Source organism: Onychostruthus taczanowskii, unplaced genomic scaffold, assembly GCF_017590055.1.
Source record: "Onychostruthus taczanowskii isolate IOZ18803 unplaced genomic scaffold, ASM1759005v1 scaffold7, whole genome shotgun sequence".
Classification (NCBI taxonomy): Eukaryota; Metazoa; Chordata; class Aves; order Passeriformes; family Passeridae; genus Onychostruthus; species Onychostruthus taczanowskii.
In genome coordinates, this window is record NW_024504786.1 from 16,096,195 (window position 1) to 16,115,730 (window position 19,536).

Below are 19,536 nucleotides of genomic sequence, written 5' to 3' on the forward strand. Positions count from 1 at the left end.
CTCTGCCCCCTTCCCCTCTACTCTAGTTCTAAAATAAACTACCATTAGCCATAACAGAGTCCAGTGTATCTCCAACTTTTCAAACTATCTGCAACCGTGCAAAAAGTCATGATAAGATACTCCTCACTTTGGTTCAGGGGAAAAAAGCCCTTGGACACATCAGATTTACTTCAACCAAGTCATTTTCAAGGACCTCAGTATGTGCTGTACAAAGTCCTTCTCACATAGCCTTAACCTATTAACTGCTCTTTGATTTCAGACATAATCTTGGTTAAAACCCACAAAACTCCCTGTTCTCACATGTGCCCACATCAAGGGACTCTACTTGTGCTGAGGATTACTAAGCCTGTTGGACAGGTTGCAACAGCTGGCTTCCCCACAGGGCCTTGCCATATCGTGACAGCAGTTTTCTGCACAATGTCTTCTGATGATTTCTAATGGTTTTCTGCATGAAGCAGCCTATTCCTCTGGACCCTTGTTTCCTAACAGCAGGAACTATTGTTTCTATTGAGCTAAATTCCACCCCCATTCCCTACCAGAATAGCTGCTGCAATGTTTTGACATCTGACGCTGAGGAAAAGCCTTCCCAGAGTCTCCTCCTTGGGCTTCACCAGAATCAGGCTGTGCACTCTGGAGGGCGTTTCTCCTCTTCTCTGAGCTTTTTTCTTTGTTTATGTTTCTGTAGCCAGCCACATAGCTCTGTGTGTGCACAGATGACAGATGTGTTTACATTGCCTTATAGGTGGGATAGTTGTAAAATTACGCTTTGCCAGATAAATGTGAAATGCTGGAGTATGCTTTCAAATGCTTACTGCCAAAAAGATATCTTTTAAAACTTGTTCCAATGTACAGGATACATTTTTCATGGCAAAGTCCTAAGTATATATTGTACTGTTCAAAGTAAGGTGCTTAAAATGAGAGAACGGGATATACTTGAAGTCAAATTCACTGTATCAGGAAAAGAGGGAAACTCTGTTCTTTCCCTTATTATTGGGTTTTTTTCTCTATTTCAGAGTTTGAACCAGTTCAATTTCCCCAACTGACAGTTTTGCTCTGTTTGATTTAGATTTGCTAAGGCTTTTTGCACATAAGCTTTGAAGAAAGTCTTCTTAAATGGGTAAGTATTGTGCCTGTAGCATCACACTTGTCACCTTTTTATTCATCTTAAGAAGTGAGCAACAATTTTCAAAAGGTACACAAGAGATTATAAGGATGGCTTTGACAAGACCAGAGGAAAAATGATACTGGTTTAATGCTCTGGGGGTTTTGGAAGACTGTGAAGTACAAACTGTCATGAAGCCAACTTAATATAACTGTTTCCTTTATACTCTAAGGATTCACAAGGGACTTCACCACTAGAATAAAGCAAATAAAATCTGTTGTGCTAGAAAAAGACTTTGTTGCTTACAATCTTAAAAATGACACAAAGTTTCCTTACAGGAAATGTTACATTCATACAAATTCCCATATTTATTTGTAGACAAAAATTACCATTCACATAGCAGAAAAACTAGATGAAAACAGAGACAGGATAGACTTAGAGCCACTGTGAGTTATTGGCAAACAGAACTACACGACAGCAATAAATACAAATACACACAAATTTTACTTAAACGTAGAGAACTTTTTTGTCTCATTTTAAAGTACCAGCCTGATTTTGTAACAGGAATTCTTGAAAATAAATTACTACAGGAATGCAAGTGAGGAGCTTGTAGAGTCTATTTCAGGTAAAGTTTAGCTTGTCTAGTGTTGTTACACTATTCGACCAAGATACACTGACTTGGGATATTTTTTCTTTAGATCAGGCCACTGAACAATGAAATAATCTGAAAAGTAGTAAAGAATCTTTCCAGACAAGGATAAAGTTTCCACACGGCAGATGCTCTCTACATACACAATAACTGTTCTCTTTATTCGTAGAAGGCCAAGCAGAAAAGCAGATAAACAGACAGGAACACATGTTCCTGGTCCATTGCACAATATCTAAAAGAGATGAAACACAAAAGTAAGTAATGAGTTTTTTCATACAGTAAAGAATTAAGTGTATATGCATTTAACATGACATTTATACAAAAAATAAATTTCAAAAAATATTTTAAAAAACCCAGAAAAGGCAGGTGAATATGAAAAAATGGGAGGGGCAAACAAAACACATTATTTCAAAGTACCAAATAATACCATATTAAAAATACCATATTTCTTTACAAAAATACCATATTTCTTTACATGTTATGAAGGAGGAAAAGACTTCTGAGATGGCACAGTTATTTCTATGGAGGAAAAGTTTACAATTCCTTGACTCATGGGTATATAACCAAAACAACTTCCACTCTCAGTCACAGCTTTGTGTTGTATCATCCATTAAATCTGTGCACATAATAAAGCCAAAGAAATTTAATTAGCATTAGGATCCAGTTATACACCTCTTGAACCTTGGCTTACGTCAGCAAAACACTTAGGAGTGCATCAAAAATGTGCTGATGAATTAGGACCTTCACAAGAATCTATTAGCTGATATGTGTGACTGGATTTGATTTTTTATTTTTAATAAACACTAGGAGACAGTTAAAAGCATACAGAAGGAAGCTGTTGTAGTAAAAACATGGCATGTCCTTTGAGAAGAGATCTCAAATTCACTTATAAATGTTAACAATAAAAGAAAGTACTCTTTTAATTTTAGACATTGTTCAACTGAAAAACAGATTGCTTAAAAGTAAAAGGTTTAAACCAGGGTATATTAGCCACTCTACTTGGTATCAAAATTGATTTCAGGCAAGAAATTTCTTACTAAACTTAAATACTACCATGTAATCAGCACTTTTCTGCACAGCTGGGGTTACATGGAAATAAAGAGTTCTTTTATAAAATCATGGCCCATACCCCATAAACTCACTTTTTTTTTGTTCCAAGTTCACCAGCTTGTGAAAGATATTACACTGGTGGGGGGGAAAATCTGAATTTCTGCTTCAGGGCTGTAACAATTAGTTTAGAACATTTCCTTTCCTGTTTCATGGCAAGATCCCACTGATAATCTGGTTAGAAGCACCTTGCCTCAGCTAAAAGCAGCAACAGATTTGGTGCTATGGAGTTCCAATTTCTCTCACATTCTCTGCCTTGACCATAGCCCCAGAAACCCAGCGTGGGGATGTGATGTTTGTAATGCTGTGTTCTCTGACCAGAATCAACAGACTGTTACACTGTTTCTAAAAATGTTCTGATTTTATTGTTCATCTTAATTGAACTATGTATTAATGCAAGACTTTGCTGATGTTTTCTCAGAGTCCCTTACAAGTAATGTGTTGTATGCAGTTTTAGTATTGAAATTTTAGGGTATCAACATCCACAGCTACTGGAATTTGAAACTTGCAACGATGTACTTATTTTGTATTATTTTTATATCACATAGCTCAGAAGCTGAACACATCATCTTCACATCCTAGAATTTTGAAATTAGAGAAGAATACTCTGGTTTCAAACTTCCTGCTGAACCTCATTTCAAGCACATCCATGCTGGGGCCTTATACTCTACAATCTACTGAGAATGAAGATCTGTTTTTTGTACATTTGGCTTGGTGAGTAAGGACATAAACCAATCACACATGCTGCCTTTTTGCATTTCAAAGAAACTTTTCCATATCTGTAAACTAAATAATGCATTTTGCCATATTTCCTGGAAAGTTTGATTAATTTGCATGAATGTTGGCTGTGATGCTGGTACACAGATACTGACATGTAACTTAAGGCATGTTTTGGTATCTCTATTTTTAATAACATTTGTTTCTGTAGTGTAAATGTAGGCATAGGAAACAATTTGTTCTCCTGTGTCTGCAGGCAAGACCCACCAGCATCCCTGCAGAAGCTGGCCTGTTTCAGATAAGTGCATAAGAAGCACCTAAAGCCCCAAAAAATTATTTACTACTTATTATTTTTGTGAGTTGAATATACAGTCTAACTACTGATTTCCTATTCAAAATTCAGTTTTAAGGGAACAGACCAAAATGTGCACCACTGCTGAACAGAAACTCCACTTTCCCCTTCCTCAGTAGAGCTACCTGGAGTGCACATATTGTCTTACCTTCACTGCTCCCTGGCCCTTTCTCCATTCTATTGCCATCCTCTCCCCTGTCCTTTCCTCAGTGCCATCATTTTCCATCAATTTGTCTGTACTCTACCCAATCCCCTGAGATGTCTCTCACCCATCCTCTCCTTCCTAGTTTTTTGTGATCACTGGTGTTCATCTCTCTTTGCCCCCCTGTTCTGAGATGTCTCCCACCCATCCTCTCCTTCCTAGTGTTTTTTGTGATCACTGGTGTTCATCTCTCTTTGCACCCCTGTTCTCAGGCACCCTTCCAGCTGTCTTCCTTTTTGAATGGCTCTGCACACTTTTAACATCCATCAACTATGAAAGCTCAAACATTGGTCCCTTACTTTCCACAGTCTCACACAAAATATACCAGTTGTGGATATGATTTAGGTCAGGTAGCCATCTTAACATTCTACTGAGCTCAGAAGTAGAGAACTGTAGAATGGATTTTAGAAAAAGCTGAATTTTTACAATCATTGTCTTTATCAAGCCATAGAATTCATCCTACTTCTCCCTCTTATTAAGCCTGGCCAGCAGCTCCAGTCCTTTTGGTATTTTGGTAGTCTTGTGTCTAGATGCACATATAGAGGTAAATGCCACAATGAATTCCAAACTAACTGCACTCACAAAAGATCATGTAACAAAATAACACTAAATGGGTCTATTTATGAACCACTATGTAGCTCTGAAGGCAACACTGAGCTCCTGTTATTACTTTGCTGAGGTACAAAACAGAAAGACAGCAATCAAAATTAAAACAATAATAAAATACCTCTCCTATATTCAGGTTTTGATATGATGCATTCAGTTCAAACTTTCAGTTTACACTTTCTGACTGTTTCTAATTTGTAAGCTGCCTCTCAGATGCCCTTTGATCCATGGAAAAGTACTTGCATGCAGGAAAAAGGATCACGAAAATGATGGACTTGGCATCTTTAAAAAAAACATGGTCTGATCATAACTCATGTCCTCTGCTCTTTCCCCTTCCACACATATGAGTTCAAACAGGACAAAGTAGATGTGGCTCTGTAGGATTTCTGTATGCAAAATACTCTGGTTATAGATGGTCCTATCCCAAAATGCTTGGATTTAGGAACTGGCCATGAAAAAGACTGTTATAAACCTGCTGAAGCCCTGTCTGAACTGGTGGCTGTGATCTCTAAGTCAGAACTAAAAATTAACCTCCAGTTAACCTTCAGTACGTGTTTACAGGCATGTCCTGCTTAGAACTGGTGTAGTTGCAATTGCAGTGGCAATTCCTCTCCAAAAATCTGGTCTGACCAGTCCTATTTACTCTCTCTCTCACTACCAGCAGGAAGGGAGACCAGTGCTCCTTCTGCTTGGAGTCCAACATCATACACTTTTCAAGTGTCATCATACACTCTTCAAGTGTACGATGTACAGGGGAAACTTCTGAGAAAACAAATGTGTACATTATAAAGATGAGGAACCATTGCAGAACGTGTAAGGTAGAAATGCTGCTGTTCAGCTCCTGCCTGTACACAAACTGGAAAGGATGATGGAAAGGAACTGAATTACCTACAGCCTTCCTCAAAGATGAGCAGTCCTACTAGTGAATTTCAAAGCACTATTCAAAAGTAAATTTTGGAAAATGATTGATGTTTTACATCTTGAAAAGACCAAGGCTTTTGCTTTCCTCACCAGCAGAATACCAGTATCTCCCAGTGAAGCCCATGGCAACCACCAGTATGCTCTGGGGAACAGGCAGGCATCTATTGGACAAGAAGGGACCAGGCCCTCTATGAAGTCAAGCAGATATTGAGGGTGTATCCCTCAAACATCTATTTACAAACAGCATTTGTAAATGCTGTTTCCCTCAGAAACCCATTTCCCTTTATCTGTTTCAGAATGTATTTACTTTAGATACAAGGCTGCCTGCAGAATATTTGTGTTGCATGAGATATGCTTCTGAAAATCTCTAAGTTCAGCCTTCCTTAATGAGGCAACAGAAAGGGGGGAAAGGGGACCAAAGGCAATTTTTGTGTCACTTTTGTGACCTCTTGAGCTGAAATTGTCCAAGGACTTTCCTGGTCACTGGTGGTTCCTACTTTGTTGCCAATAAGCTGTAAGGGATTGTTCCAGAAGCCAGTGCTACAGGTATTTCTACACCATTCATATGCACCTCTAATGCAAGGAAATGTCCAGCTCAGCTCACTGGCTGCCTGGGCTCACAGCTAGGTCTATAAACTAAGTCCTACATACTAAAATTCTCTGCCAATTCAATCTAACCAAATTCTAAACAGTAAAATAAACAAATCAAGCTGTATATTAATGGAGGTTTAAAAGTAAAGGATCAGAATACAACATCTACCTTCAGCAACTCTATAAATCTAATTTCCTATCAACCACTTTTATATAAAAATGGAATCGCTATTGCCTTTGTTTTTTAGATATTTTCCACAGCTGTTGAAAGAAAATAAGCTAAGCCAGCAGTCTGGGAACACTGGGAACACTGGCACATGGCACCACAGCTGATAAAAGCTACTTTAGAGTTGGTGAATGCAGCACTGTAGCAGAGTGACCTTTACCAGGGAAAGCACTGAAAGCAGAGCTTGCTGCTTCACTAGGATTAAATGTCACTGGTCAAACAAAAATGAGTAAAGCACTAAACTTGCAGTTTTTCTCATAAGTACATAAACATACAATTGCTGCATCTCTTTTAAAGAACAAGTGTGTAAGTACTGCTTATGTTCCCAAAGTACAACAATCAAAAGGAGGATGATGAGAGTCCCCCTCAATTTAGTAGAAAGTGGAAAACTAATTTGCAATTTGCTTTGCATAGGAAACTGGCAACACCTGCTGTTCTCCTTAATGACCTCTGCAGAGATTGGCCTTTTGTCACCTGGTCAAGAGCAGAAACACTGCCCTGCTTGCTGGGGAGGATGGTGGTGTGGGAATGCTGTTTGCTGCTGGGGACTCTGCATGTGTGAGCTGAAGGTTGTGCTGCTTACCAGATATGGAGTCACCTCCTGGAGTATCTGTAGGATACTGCCTGGGCCTCCTTTGTTCTGGTAATGCTCCCTACTCCACAGTGCTGAACACCTGGAGATCACACGAAGGGAATAGGAGGTGGTGATGATAGACAACTAAAAGAGGCAAAGGCAAGTGGAGTGATACAAAATGGACCAAATCTGGGTTAACTGAATGATCCATATCTGTGCAAGTCCTACCTTTTAATTGCTATGCAATACCTACTTTTTAACAATGTAGGAAAAACATATTAGATGTTCCTCTGTTATAGGAATAATGAATTATTTTGTTTGTGTTGTTTTTGTGTTGATGGGGGGAGGTGGTTGTTTCTGTGGCACAAGAAGAGAGAATCTGCAATGGTTATGTAAATTACAGCATCTCATGAGCTCATCAGCCCTTGCTTGGTTTTAATATTATATTACTATTTCAAAAACTTCACACTCAAATACTTAAGCATGTTGAGAGGCAGTGGTCTTATAGAAGCTTTTGCTCTTTAGTATGTCTAAAAATTCAAGTTTTGAACATTGAGAAAAATTAGCTTAGAATTGTTAATACTTTTTACAGTTTAAAAAAGGCAGGAATCTTTTTCAACAATTCCTTATTATTGTTATTGATGGGGAGAAAGAAGAATTTCAGGTTCTGTTTGCACAATAGAAAGGTCATTAAACTACCTACTGGTTTATTCTTTTTGAAGAGAGAAGATCTTATCCAGTTCACTTTCCTCCACCACCTGCATATAAAACCAGCTAAAACTTCACACCCTATTTTCTGTTTGAACTTACCTACAGAATGCAAGGCAGGACAAAAAAAAAAAAAAAAGCCAAAACGAGCTGTGTAGTCTGATGTAAATCAGGTAATTAAGGTAGAACTGAATTATACCTGGGTACACTTTCATCTTCTGCTGTCTAAATCACTTGAATCATCAGGAGTGCAAGAAGGTGGTTATAGTGTCCTACAGGAACAGCTTATGTTTGGGCTGGTCAGCAACTGTAGGTTGTAGCACTGCCATGAAAACCTTCCTTGTTCCCCTCTGGATCTCACTGGTACAGTAGCTGTTGTTATTATCATACAATACAGCCAGTAAGTGAGGTGCTCTTCAAAACAAGTAGAGACATGTGTGGTCCTACAGGCAGATTACCTAACCAGGATAAATAAGATTAGTGAATGCCAGAGTGGGGAAGAGAGAAGTGGAAGAGCAAGGACTCTAAATTAGTACACTACACAGCTGGGCTTCTACTTGTTTCTGAGTGTTACTTTCATCATAGAACAAAATAGTTTGGGAAGCATCACTTTTTATGCAGCTCTCACTTTCTAAAGGTGGGGGACAGAGAGAGAGGAAAAAAAAAATCCTACCTAGTGGATTTTTCTATGGGAGAAACGGAGAGCTTCTGCAAAACCACTAGGAACCGGATGTAAGGGTTTAATCATAACAGCATCAGGCATTATCACTTCTGCCTTCCAGGCCTCACCCAGAGTTACCAACCCACTGTCCTCAGGGGCAAGACAAGGGAAGAGGCCCAGCTGATGTGATTTGCATCAGCCTCTGAATACAAAGCAGTGAGGGAAGCTCCCAGTCCCTGGATTTCAGCAGAGCTTAGCTATGCATGTGGCTATCTGACACTGTAAAGACTTAAAACAGCTCAGGTCTGCTTGTGGGTATGCCCAAGGGCTTTACTGATGAAAAGAGAAGATATGACGGGTCATTAAGAGTGTCAGAAGTTAGGCAACCGCTTAGTGAGGAAGGTTCATTTGGATGCCTAAAGAAATATGCAGACTTTAATTTTTTCTAAGGAGTCTAACCTTAGGCACCATTCCTAACTGCCCCTGTATGCCAGGTGACAGGTCTGTCATTGGGATTAAAAGGTCTTTGGAGTGGTAGTTTCCATCAGAATACTTCCCAGCCTGGTTGCCAAATGTAAATGAGAAGCATAGAATGATCAATTAAAAATAATAAATAATGACAGCTGTGAGACTGGTACTAAGGCTCAAATCTGAAAATGTTAGTGTTGGTTATTAAAACATGACATGGACACCCATGCTGTGAGTGGGACCAACAAAACAACCATTGAGTGTTTTGAGAAATTGTGGGAGATGGCTAGGTTGGTTAAAAAAGAACAAGATTACCAAAGCAGATACAGGGTGGAGAATAAACTAACTCCCTACCTACATTACTATGGAGTGGGTATGTGGTTTATTGCTGCTGACAAATTAGTAGGAAGTAGAGGAAATTTGACCTAGTGTAGAAGAAAAAGTTGGTCATAAAAGAATTCAGTAAAAAGCCTTTGCCAAGCAAATGAAATGGTGGTTACTAAACTATATCTCTAGCTACAACACTAGGTAGTAGCTGGCTTTCAGCAACGTCACCTTGGCTGAATATGAACCTGAACACAGTCTCTTGGTCACCATGAGAAATACCATCCAACCTTTTAGAGCCTCTTTAAAAATAATTCTTATATCTCTTAATATAAAAAGTACTGCTTGTTCTAGTAGCCTGCTTCTACTTGAAAGGAGAAATCAAATCCAAGGACTTTCAAATATACTCATATATGTTACTATTAGTAGCCTAAATTGCAAATCTCAAGTGTGTCTTTCATTAATCAGACATTTCTTTAACTTCAACTTGAAAGCAGTATTTTAGGTTAACTAAACATGATATTTAAATGTTCATAAAACATCTCTTGGGCTACTGCCTAATCACTAAAGTTTGTATAGCAAGAATGTGCATCAAATAGCTGCCTGAAATATCTTCTCAGTGTAAAACCTAGAGGTGTTGGCACTCTGTCTCTGCATACCAGTGGTTAGGTTTAGCAAGACTGTTATGCTTTATAACATACATGGAAGTGTGACCAGGGTGTTCATTAGGTTCATAATGATCCTGACAGCTGATGAGTTAAGACTCTTTTACGTCTAAAAATGCCTCTTTAAATCTAAGCTAAGATCTCAGTTCATCTTTACTGCTACTCCTGTCCTCCCTCTGAAAAGGAGTGTCTATAGGCAAGTCTAATTAGCAGTCACAGAAAGGGCAGAGCTACAACAAAGCTTTGAACCAGCTGACTGGAATAGCCTCAGATGTTTATCTGTGCTCAGCACAGGGTAATTCTGCATTGGGGCTGCAGGGAAGCTGTACACAGTACACAAGGTAGGAGGGGTGGATAAGACTCATTTTCATCAACACTGAGAAGTTAAACAAATTTTGATGCCTTCACTTTGTTTTCTTTTTGGAGAAAAAATTTGTATTGCTGAAGTTCTTAATCCAGTGTTCTTACTCTTGCTTATTTTGACTGTTTTGATCCTAGAAGAACAATAGTAGATCAGGCATACAATCTGGTCCAAAGAATTATAAACACTGCGGAAAGATGCAGTGCACAGAAGAATGCAGCAGATAGTCCTAATATTGCATTATACAAAGATCACTTGTTATAAAATGAATAAAGAAAAAAATGCCACCACCCAGATTTTGTAGCTTTCCACAAAGTTCCAATGAGAACCATGATATAAGGGACAATAACTTACTATTTGTCACAGTAATTTGTGAGAGTGTTACGAACTTCAGGCATTTTGGGCAGGGCACAAAGATTGGAAAATCTTAGCTAAATGAAATAATGATCTCCTTTCATTTAGCTTACTGTGCAAACACTTCTGTAATCAGAAGCTGCCTTAGTCAGTTTAACCTGTCAGGGGATCAGGCATGTGTGATGGGATGTGCAGTGATAAAAGAAGAGGTGATTGCTACAAGCATGATAAGCTGTGCAGGTTTCAGACTTCTAGAAAGAAGTTTCATTCTCATTCTCTGACAGCAGAACACGTACTTGCTGTGCAAATGTAAACTTACTACAGACTTCCCACAGGAAGGAGGCCCTAATGTGGGAGGACCACCTTCTTAGCCTGATTTAACCCAGGTTTTTCCAAATAGCAGTCATCTGAAAATATCTACTTATTTCAGGCTCTGTAGAGCCCTGAGGCATTGGGAACTGTTGAGAAGTGTCCCTAGAAAAGGAAAAAAGTCTGGTCCTAAGGGTCCAGGATGTGCAATCTGCTAATGAATGGAGCTTTATGCAGCACTTCTGCACAACTGTAGGTGAAATTTAATTATATTAAAGGATAGCAAATTGCTGACCCAATTACATAACCCATCTATGGCTGAAAACAAGAACTGGACACAGTACTTTGCAGCTTCTGCTGTGTGGTAGGTGCACATCCTTCATTCTCAGTTTGGATTTCAGGTATGCCAGAATGAGCAGGGTAATCATGATCCAGACAAAAGGCTGGATCACCTGAAAACTTAGTTGCAGGGTTGGCAAACTGGCCCAATGCAATGGTTATGTAAGCAGCAAGAGAACTGAAGACCAGTTTCCTTTGAACTTGTATCTACTGACTGACTTCAAGCATATTAAAGGAAAGATGTAACTTTAGTTTAGTCCTTCTTGTATATCAAATGATCTATGCAGGATGCAGTAATTTTCTTTATCTTTGGAAAAAATCTCTGTGCAGTTTGTGTAATTTTCTATAAATAAGAAGGATTTGCATCCTTTTCTAGATAATAGATCTTATAAGATCTTGTTCCAGTTTTATGTTTCTTTTTAGCCTTTCTCTCAAAGAAGACAACAGAAGTCTCTCTTCTCTGACCAGCTGCCTGTTTTCATGGTAGGAATTTGCAATCTCTGAGACTGCATGCTAAATCTGGCTGCAGCTGATGAATGGTTTTAAAAGCTTTTCTGGGGGAAGGTGGGTGTAAGCAGTGTGTGCTGGCACAAGCCTTTACTTCCCTGGAATTTTAGGCCTCTGTATAGGAAGCCTATCTAAGGCAGATAGATGTATAAAAACTGCTCACCATATATTCACCCTTAAAACACTCTGACACTCACATTTCTGTAATTCTTGGCTATAGAAACACAAGCCAATCATCACTTCTGACATCTTAATTGTTACTTGACTTAATATCTCTTAAGGGACTTAACTTTGCAAACTGCAGATGTTCATAACTCAGAAATGGGCCTCCTGAAGATGATCTCAAGCTGAACAACTCAACTAACTTTTACATTTCTTAAACTCTCTGGAGGCCCGCTTCAAGCATGGGTCAAGTCCTGCAAGACAGCAAAGATCTCGAGGAAGTTGTTCAGCTCTTTCTGAACTTACAATCTTGAAGATGGGTTAAATGGAACTGATTGCTCAGGAAAACTAATTCAAGGAGCTTTGCCAGATCAGTGTGAGATACAAAAGGGGCAGAGTCCTCATCAAGTAAGGCACATTATCAAGTGCTCATCAACTAACTCCAGTGCAACTGGGTTTGCAGTTTCCCTTTTGCAGCTATTTGCACTCCACAGACAGGCTTAGGTTGGCAAAACTATCATATCTGTTCCAAATCTTGCCTTTGTGCACCTAATGGTATTGGGTTCCCTTTGCAGTACTCTTCTTGTCCTGCATTTCTTGACAACCGCAACACTTCTGTGTTTCTCTGGCTTTAGGCTGCCTACAGACGACTTCAGACATTCCTTCATACATACACATATTTCTGACAAGCCTGAAAGCAAGTGTAAGGGTTTGAGGATCACTCATACATACAAATGATTTAGAAGCAAGGTTGTCTTTCCCTCCTGCAGTTAAAAAAAAACAGTGTCTAGACTGAAAATGTACAGCACCCATAAGCTCTCATGTTTAAAAATATGAAGTTCTCAGCATGATGTAATACTGTGTTTGTTTCTAAACTTGGTTGTTGATTTCCATGCCAGAAGTTATAGATGAGCCCTGTGAGTGCCAGTATTTGTCCCAGCCTAGTTCTAGTTCTTTACATTACTAAGCATTACATTTTGCCAGGAGTAGAGTGAATTTCAATCCACTGCAAACATTTTTGTGGAAAGGCAATTAAATATTACCAGTTGCTTCACATACCATACAGTCTTTTCACTGGCAATGTGAGGCATTTTAATCCCTGAACCAGTCTGCCTGGATAAGTGTTTTAAAATCTTTGCAGCTCTCAGAGTTATTATATTTTACAGAATTTTTGAACTAAGATATACATTCAAGTAGTACTATGTAAGCAGCTTCCAAGTGGTACATGATTTGCCAGGGATGTTTCTGCCAGCTGCTATTTTGGTTGATAATGGCATCTGAGAAAAAGTAATTGGGGTTGCTTTCCCCTCCAGCTCTTTAACCACAGATAAAGACTCTTTGAATCTCATTTTGAGGCAGGGGTTACTTTAAACACTGCAAAGGGCTTAAAGGCCTTGCTAAAACAAATCCTTAATTTTACAAGCACAAGTGTTTTTCAGAACGTTAGTCTTCTGATAGTTTATCACAGTTTATCAGCTCCAACACCATTTCTAATAACTCTATGTGTAAATCTCTCTGTCACTTTAAATTCCTTTGGTAAACAGAAAACATGGAATTAGATTAGTAACTTCCTGCTTCCTTTATGAAGCTACACAGTGAGATTTTTCAAGTCAATTTCTTTTGCAATAAGTAAAAAAATACACTAACCTAACACAGTGGTGTAGCAAAGTATTACTAAATAGTTACATTTTTCTGTCTGCTCATGTAAACATACTTGACTATTACCACTGTCCCAATCAAAACCACTGTAGAAAGCATAGCATGCCATCTTCTCTCCTCTCCCAGTTTTATCTCCAGTTTTCAGAATAGGTTTGAAAAACAGCAACTGCAAAAAAACCTACTTCTGTTGTCTTGCACACTAAACTGTTTGAAAAGTCCAGCAAGAGAGTAGCTTTTATCTGACAGGAACTGACCAGTACTATTGAAGCAAATGAGATTACATTACTCACAGCAGTCTCTCTAAACATTCAAAATACCACAAACATTAAAAAGCCTCTTTAGAATTAGCCATACAGTTCACAGAGGGATTTAAAAATAGTGTCCTTACAAATATCCTTACAAATATCTGTGTGTGTATAGGTGCTACTACTAAATTATGAAAAATACCTTGTAACTGCACTCATTTTTACATGTTTTATTTAAGCATTTTAAACCTCATAAAGTATTAATTTGAAGTTCTGCAAAATGAATACTTTTTACAAAACCCTCAAGTTTAGATTACTAACTCCTTAAGGTGACAACAACTCTAGCAAGAAGCCAGCTGTTACAAAATTTTTTCTTACAAAATGGTAAGACTTAAAGCTGGGAGACCAGTGCACTACCTTTTGTGTTAACACAAAACTTTCTTGATTGACTATCTCCATTGTAGTTCTACCATCTGACAACCCTGAATGCTTCTCACTTGTTTTAAGTGTGTGGAATATTTTAAAATAAATGTAATTAGCATGAGAGTGCAGTTTTCGGAACAGCTTGAAAAAGCTACTGAAGTGCTGAGGAGTTGCTACTTCAGCAGTGATGCTTTTTGTCATTAGATGAGATAATTAATGTCAGTCAGCCAAAGACTAAATAAATACGCGTTGTAGCTCAGAAGTCTGTGTAAGCACAAGAACTGAATCTGTATATATTTGTGCTGGTCTGAACCTGTCTGTGCCAGACTGGTCATACCATTTTAGAAGCAAGTCCAGCCAACAGGATAACCAGGCTTTCAGGCATAGTTTGTGCTGCTGCAATCCTGAAGAGATACTATCAGGAAGCAGCAATCTTGTTTTTGCTAGCTCTTCCAGCATAACAAGGGAGTGACTCTCTGAAGGTACTTGCAAACTTTGCGAGGGAAAACTGGTATTTGCTATTCTAATTTACCAGCAGTGCAACCTGTTCTCTCTTTCTTGATGTCTTGCTGCTATATTTAATTTAAAATTAAAAATAGTTTTCCTGTGAATTGTAAACCTAAGCATACATATGAGATGCAGTCTACATATGCCAAGTGCTTTTATAATGCGGATTAGCAAGTTCTCAATGAATTAAAATTTTCTCTACCTACCAAATCTGGTTTCCGTTTGTAGGTCAGAGGAAGGGAGTAAAGTATGGAGTATAGTGTTGTTAGCACAGAGGAGATCCAGGACTGTCTAACCTCCCGGCTTCTGGGAATGCGATCCAGGCTGAACTGGAAAAGAGCACGAGGAGCGGAGCTGTTACTTTTCTGACAACGTTGTAGCTTCTTCTTATTACATCTGTCCGTGCCAGCCTTTTTTGCCTTTTCTTAGTCTAGTTTGGGAAGGTTTGTGTATAAAAAGTAAAGTACAAAGCACAGAGAAACACCAGCACTCGGCAGCTATTGTTCGGTGCCGCCCCGGGCTCCCTCCAGCCCCTCGCCAGCCGCGGCGGCAGCGCCGGGCGAGGGCGGCACCTCGTGGGCACCGGCGGCGCTCGGAGCCGCTCCGCCGCCCCGGCCTCCCGCAGATCCCGGGCATTTACACTGCAAGATGCTCATTCTGCCTTTCTTCCTTCTCCCTGAACAGCTGTTAGAACAGAGCTAGACCACAGATCAAAAAAAAAAAATTATTTGGAGGGGTGGGGAGGTGTGTGTGTTTAATTTTCTCTTACATCACTGGTTTTCTGTTACATCATTATTGTAATTTGTCTTCCATCTGGTCCCTCGTTCTGGAAAAATCTACTTCCTTAACAGGATGAGGAAGGCAATGACCATGTGTCGAAGCATTCAGACTTCTCCCTTTCACTTATGCAAAGCTTCAAGAAGTCACTAAGACATAATTTTTAAATGTTTGATGATCTCCCGTGCCCCTAATAACAAAACACACTGTGTGTGTGTGAAAGCACACTGAAATATAGCAAATGTATGTTACAGGTATGTGATATTTACTTTCTAAAATTGATCTTTCGTTTTCACTCCAAATAATTTTGCTCAGTAGAAAGAGAATGGTCAAAGGAAAATGAGCATCTGTTATCCAGACATCAAACTCACATGCAGCCAAAAATGCTCCTCTGGCTTTCAGTGTTGAGGTAAAATATAACTACAGGATCTGTTAGTAGTTGGTGAGGTTATAAAAGAGAAGCTGCTTAGCAAAAATAAGTGAGCTATGAAAACCACATAACCTTTTCATACTGAAAATAGGTATCTTTAAGAAATCGAATAATTTAGGATTGGACATTCTTCAGGTGAGTGAATATGACTGTGTGAATGGCTATTTACCCAATGAGATGTCTCTGAACAGGAAACACCTCTGGTCACTTTACTAAACATTCATCCCTCGTGCACAATGAGACATGAAAGTTGCAGTTAACCAACTTAAAAATGTCATTCCTTAGTGAGCCTTAGCAGTAATTGCCTAACATTAAAAGGGTTTATTCTGAAAATCATTGGTACTGAGTCCTACAGTATTTTGTCCTAACAGCGCTGCTGAAAACAGTGGAAGCGCACCACATGAAATCAACACCATGCAAATAAATAATTTACAGTGTGTTGTACTATTTGCTAAAAGGACCTAAATTTTTTGCAGTCAGAACATTAATTTCCATTGTACTTATTCCACTAAAACTTTCTACTAATTTCACTGGATGTCAGATCACACTTTATGTCAGCAGTTATGCTGCTGTCTGTTAATCATACAGCAAATGAGCTGAAAGCAAGCAAACATCTGAGAAAAAAATAAACAAGATATTTTAATGACTTTTTCATGAGTTTTAGGAGTTCAGCATTTGCTCAGGTCATCAGCCAGAAAACTGACATTCAGAGGCCTTGCATCCCTTTCAAATAAACATTTATACTTTATTTTTAAAATACAGCCAAGACACAGTGTAGAAACAAACAAAGCCAATACAACTTAAATTAAGGTTTTCTTAGATAAAACAATTTTCTATATAATTTCTTTCAAAAAAATATTATATTTCACTGAGGGGAAATGCCAAACTAAAAAAAAAATCCCCTCTGTAATACTTTTGCCCCAATATTCTTACAGCTACAAGTAACACTTCAGTGGCTAGCTGGTATAAATGTCCTTTAAAAGAATCATTTCCAAATTGCCTTGAATTAGAATGTCAAGATCATTTTTCTTACATGAGTATTTAACAAGTTACCTGGGACTCGGAGAATGTTTCAGCCCTTTTTTGTTCAAAAGAACGTATTTTAGCTTCACTCATCTTATCTGAGTCTGCCAAAACATAATGTCTAGGAGAGTATGACTCTGACAAACAGCTAAGTAACCTCAGGATTTCTGTTGTGTGCCCACCTGTAAAACAAAGCAAACTGCAATTAGTATGTGAAAAATTGTGTAACTTTCCATTTCTTCAGCTGAATCAGTCACTTTTCATTTTGAAGTGTATGAGTATTACTACTGCCAGGGAGAAAGTATCTTCTGAGAGTAAAGGATTCAGTTAGAGACTGCTTAAATAACATGGAGGGAGCTCAGCTCCCAGGGAAGCAGCATTGATTGACGTTTTCCAGTGGAATGGGATTGAACCAGGGTGACACAGGAATCTGATGTTTGTGTTTAATGTCCTGTACACGGTGCAGAACAACCAGGCACAGAGTGACACTGTGCTCTGCACTCAAAGGCCACCCCGTGGGGCAATGGCCAAAATGCAGCTGGACAGGATCTGCCTCAGAGCTGCACCTTGGAAGCAGAACTGCCACTGACCCTGTCCTGTGCCAGTGCAGGGCTGCGCTAGCCCAGCTCATCTCACCGAAACCAGCCAGGCAGCAGTGTCCCCCTGCAGCCACCGCAGTGACGGCCACAGCAGTGTCCCCCTGCAGCCACAGCAGTGTCCCCCTGCAGCCACCGCAGTGATGGCCACAGCAGTGTCCCCCTGCAGCCACCGCAGTGACGGCCACAGCAGTGTAGTGCTGGGTGCTGACAGAACAAACAGTCCTGCTTCAGGCACTGCTCTGAGCACTGCCCTTGAAAGGGCCTTCACAACCTTCTAACTGCAGGGTCACTCTGTCGAGCTACACTGGCACTAAACCAGACAGGGTCACTCTGTCCCAGAGCTACACTGGCACTAAACCAGACAGGGTCACTCTGTCCCAGAGCTACACTGGCACTACACCAGACAGAAGGGGAGGGTGTACATACTGGGCTTTTTGGCAGCTGGGTTAATTTTTGGTTTTTTTGTCACTTGAGTTTCCTGAAAAGCAGTTATAGGGATATTGTCAGAGTGGAAGTGGGGGAGAAGGAAGATTGTGTGTGTAGGTGAAGTAAGGAGCAATCTCACCTTTTGTCTATTGGACTGCATCAGACCAACATGAAACCAGGCCCATAAATACATCATGTGTTTACTGGATGTATTGCTTTTCACTCTGCTGGAAGTTGCAGACCAAAACCAGTAAACCAAAAGTATTCCTGCTACCTCCTGCTGTTCAGTGTCACTAGGCTCCCAAGAGACCTCTGCTGCACAGGTTAAGCACTCGCAGCTGGTGAACAACTGACAAGGAGAGCCATGCTGCAGCATTGCACTACTTTGCCACCTTTCCATACAATTTCATGTGCTATTTTTCAGTTATGTTTGGAGATATTTTCTCCTGAGTAGTGTTTGTTAAGGTTTCAGTAATATTAATGCAATCAGCTGAGCACTCACAGAAGAGCAGGAGATTCCTACTTAAAAGCCTCAAAGAATAGGCTTGAACATTATGTGAATCTTAACTCACATGCATTATTTCACCTGGTAAGATTATGTACAGTGGAAGTATTCTTTTAATACAGACTAACCAGATTCCAAAGGACTCAAGGAAAATACACACATTTCCAGCCCTAGTGGATGTAAAGATGACTTTAAGAATTATAAACCTGCCAAACTCAGATGCAGAAAGATCTCAGGATTATTACTCAATCAGTTGGTGTGTAAAAACCAAAGGGATACTGAGGTGCTGAAATAACAGCTGGCCTGTATCTGTCAACTGCAAATTTTCAAATAAATTTTTTGGTGGTAAATTAATTGCCCTTCAACTCTGATAACAAGGTAACAGGGAGTGGCAGATGTGTACACCCTTTAGCGAGGGGTGACATTCTTGTCTCTGACGGATCCACGTGTGACTCTTGTAAGTAAATCACAGCAGCGTGGGTTGGGTAGATTGCAAAATGCCACATATGTGAGGGGCGTGCCCTGCATCGCCATCAGCAATCTCCGGCCAGGCCGAGCAGCTGCACAGCTCAGTCCTGCACCAGTGCTTTCACCGTGACTTCGGTTAAATGCGTAACAATTACTCAAATCGAGAACCAAAACACCCAAGGGCAGGCGGCGGCCCCCAGGACGCCCGGCCCGGCCCGGGGCACCACAGGAGCGGCCGCGCGGGGCCCCGACGCCGGCTCCTGACACACGCAATCGCGACTACAACTCCCGGCATGCACCAGGGTACAGGGGCAGCGTTCCCCTCTCTGCTTGTCGCGCTGCATGCCGGGACTCGTAGTTCCAGGAATCTGGAGCTGCAGCTCTACGGCGCCACCCGCTCCCGCCGGCGGCAACCGCCACTCACCAGAGCCGGCCACCACCAGGAGACTGAACGGAGGTGTTCGCCGGCCACGGCGCCTCCTATCCAGGAGCACCAGCGGGACAAGCAGTAAGGAGAGAAGGAGGAGCAGGAGCACGACGACGGGCAGCTCCTCCATGCGCGTCGGAGG

At 40.2% G+C, this 19,536-nt stretch overlaps 1 protein-coding gene across 1 annotated transcript; it reads right to left on the reverse strand.

Annotated features, from left to right (window-relative positions):
- Positions 1-1,433: 1,433 nt before the first annotated feature.
- Positions 1,434-19,524, reverse strand: ALG14 (ALG14 UDP-N-acetylglucosaminyltransferase subunit). Its single transcript, XM_041421826.1, has 4 exons — positions 19,392-19,524; positions 17,000-17,151; positions 14,946-15,068; positions 1,434-1,983 (listed from the first exon to the last, which is right to left on the reverse strand). Exons 1-4 carry the CDS (start codon positions 19,522-19,524, stop codon positions 1,753-1,755), a joined length of 639 nt encoding a protein of 212 aa, XP_041277760.1. The 3' UTR covers positions 1,434-1,752.
- Positions 19,525-19,536: the final 12 nt, after the last annotated feature.

Bases quoted from the DNA above. Each gene is read 5' to 3' on its own strand.
- ALG14 (XM_041421826.1), bottom strand. From the start codon at position 19,524: ATGGAGGAGCTGCCCGTCGTCGTGCTCCTGCTCCTCCTTCTCTCCTTA. The intron at 15,069-16,999 runs GTAACTTGTTAA...GCTCTTTTCCAG, and splicing joins AAACATTCTCCGAGTCCCAG to TTCAGCCTGGATCGCATTCC. The intron at 1,984-14,945 runs GTAGGTAGAGAA...CATCTCTTTTAG, and splicing joins ACAAACGGAAACCAGATTTG to ATATTGTGCAATGGACCAGG.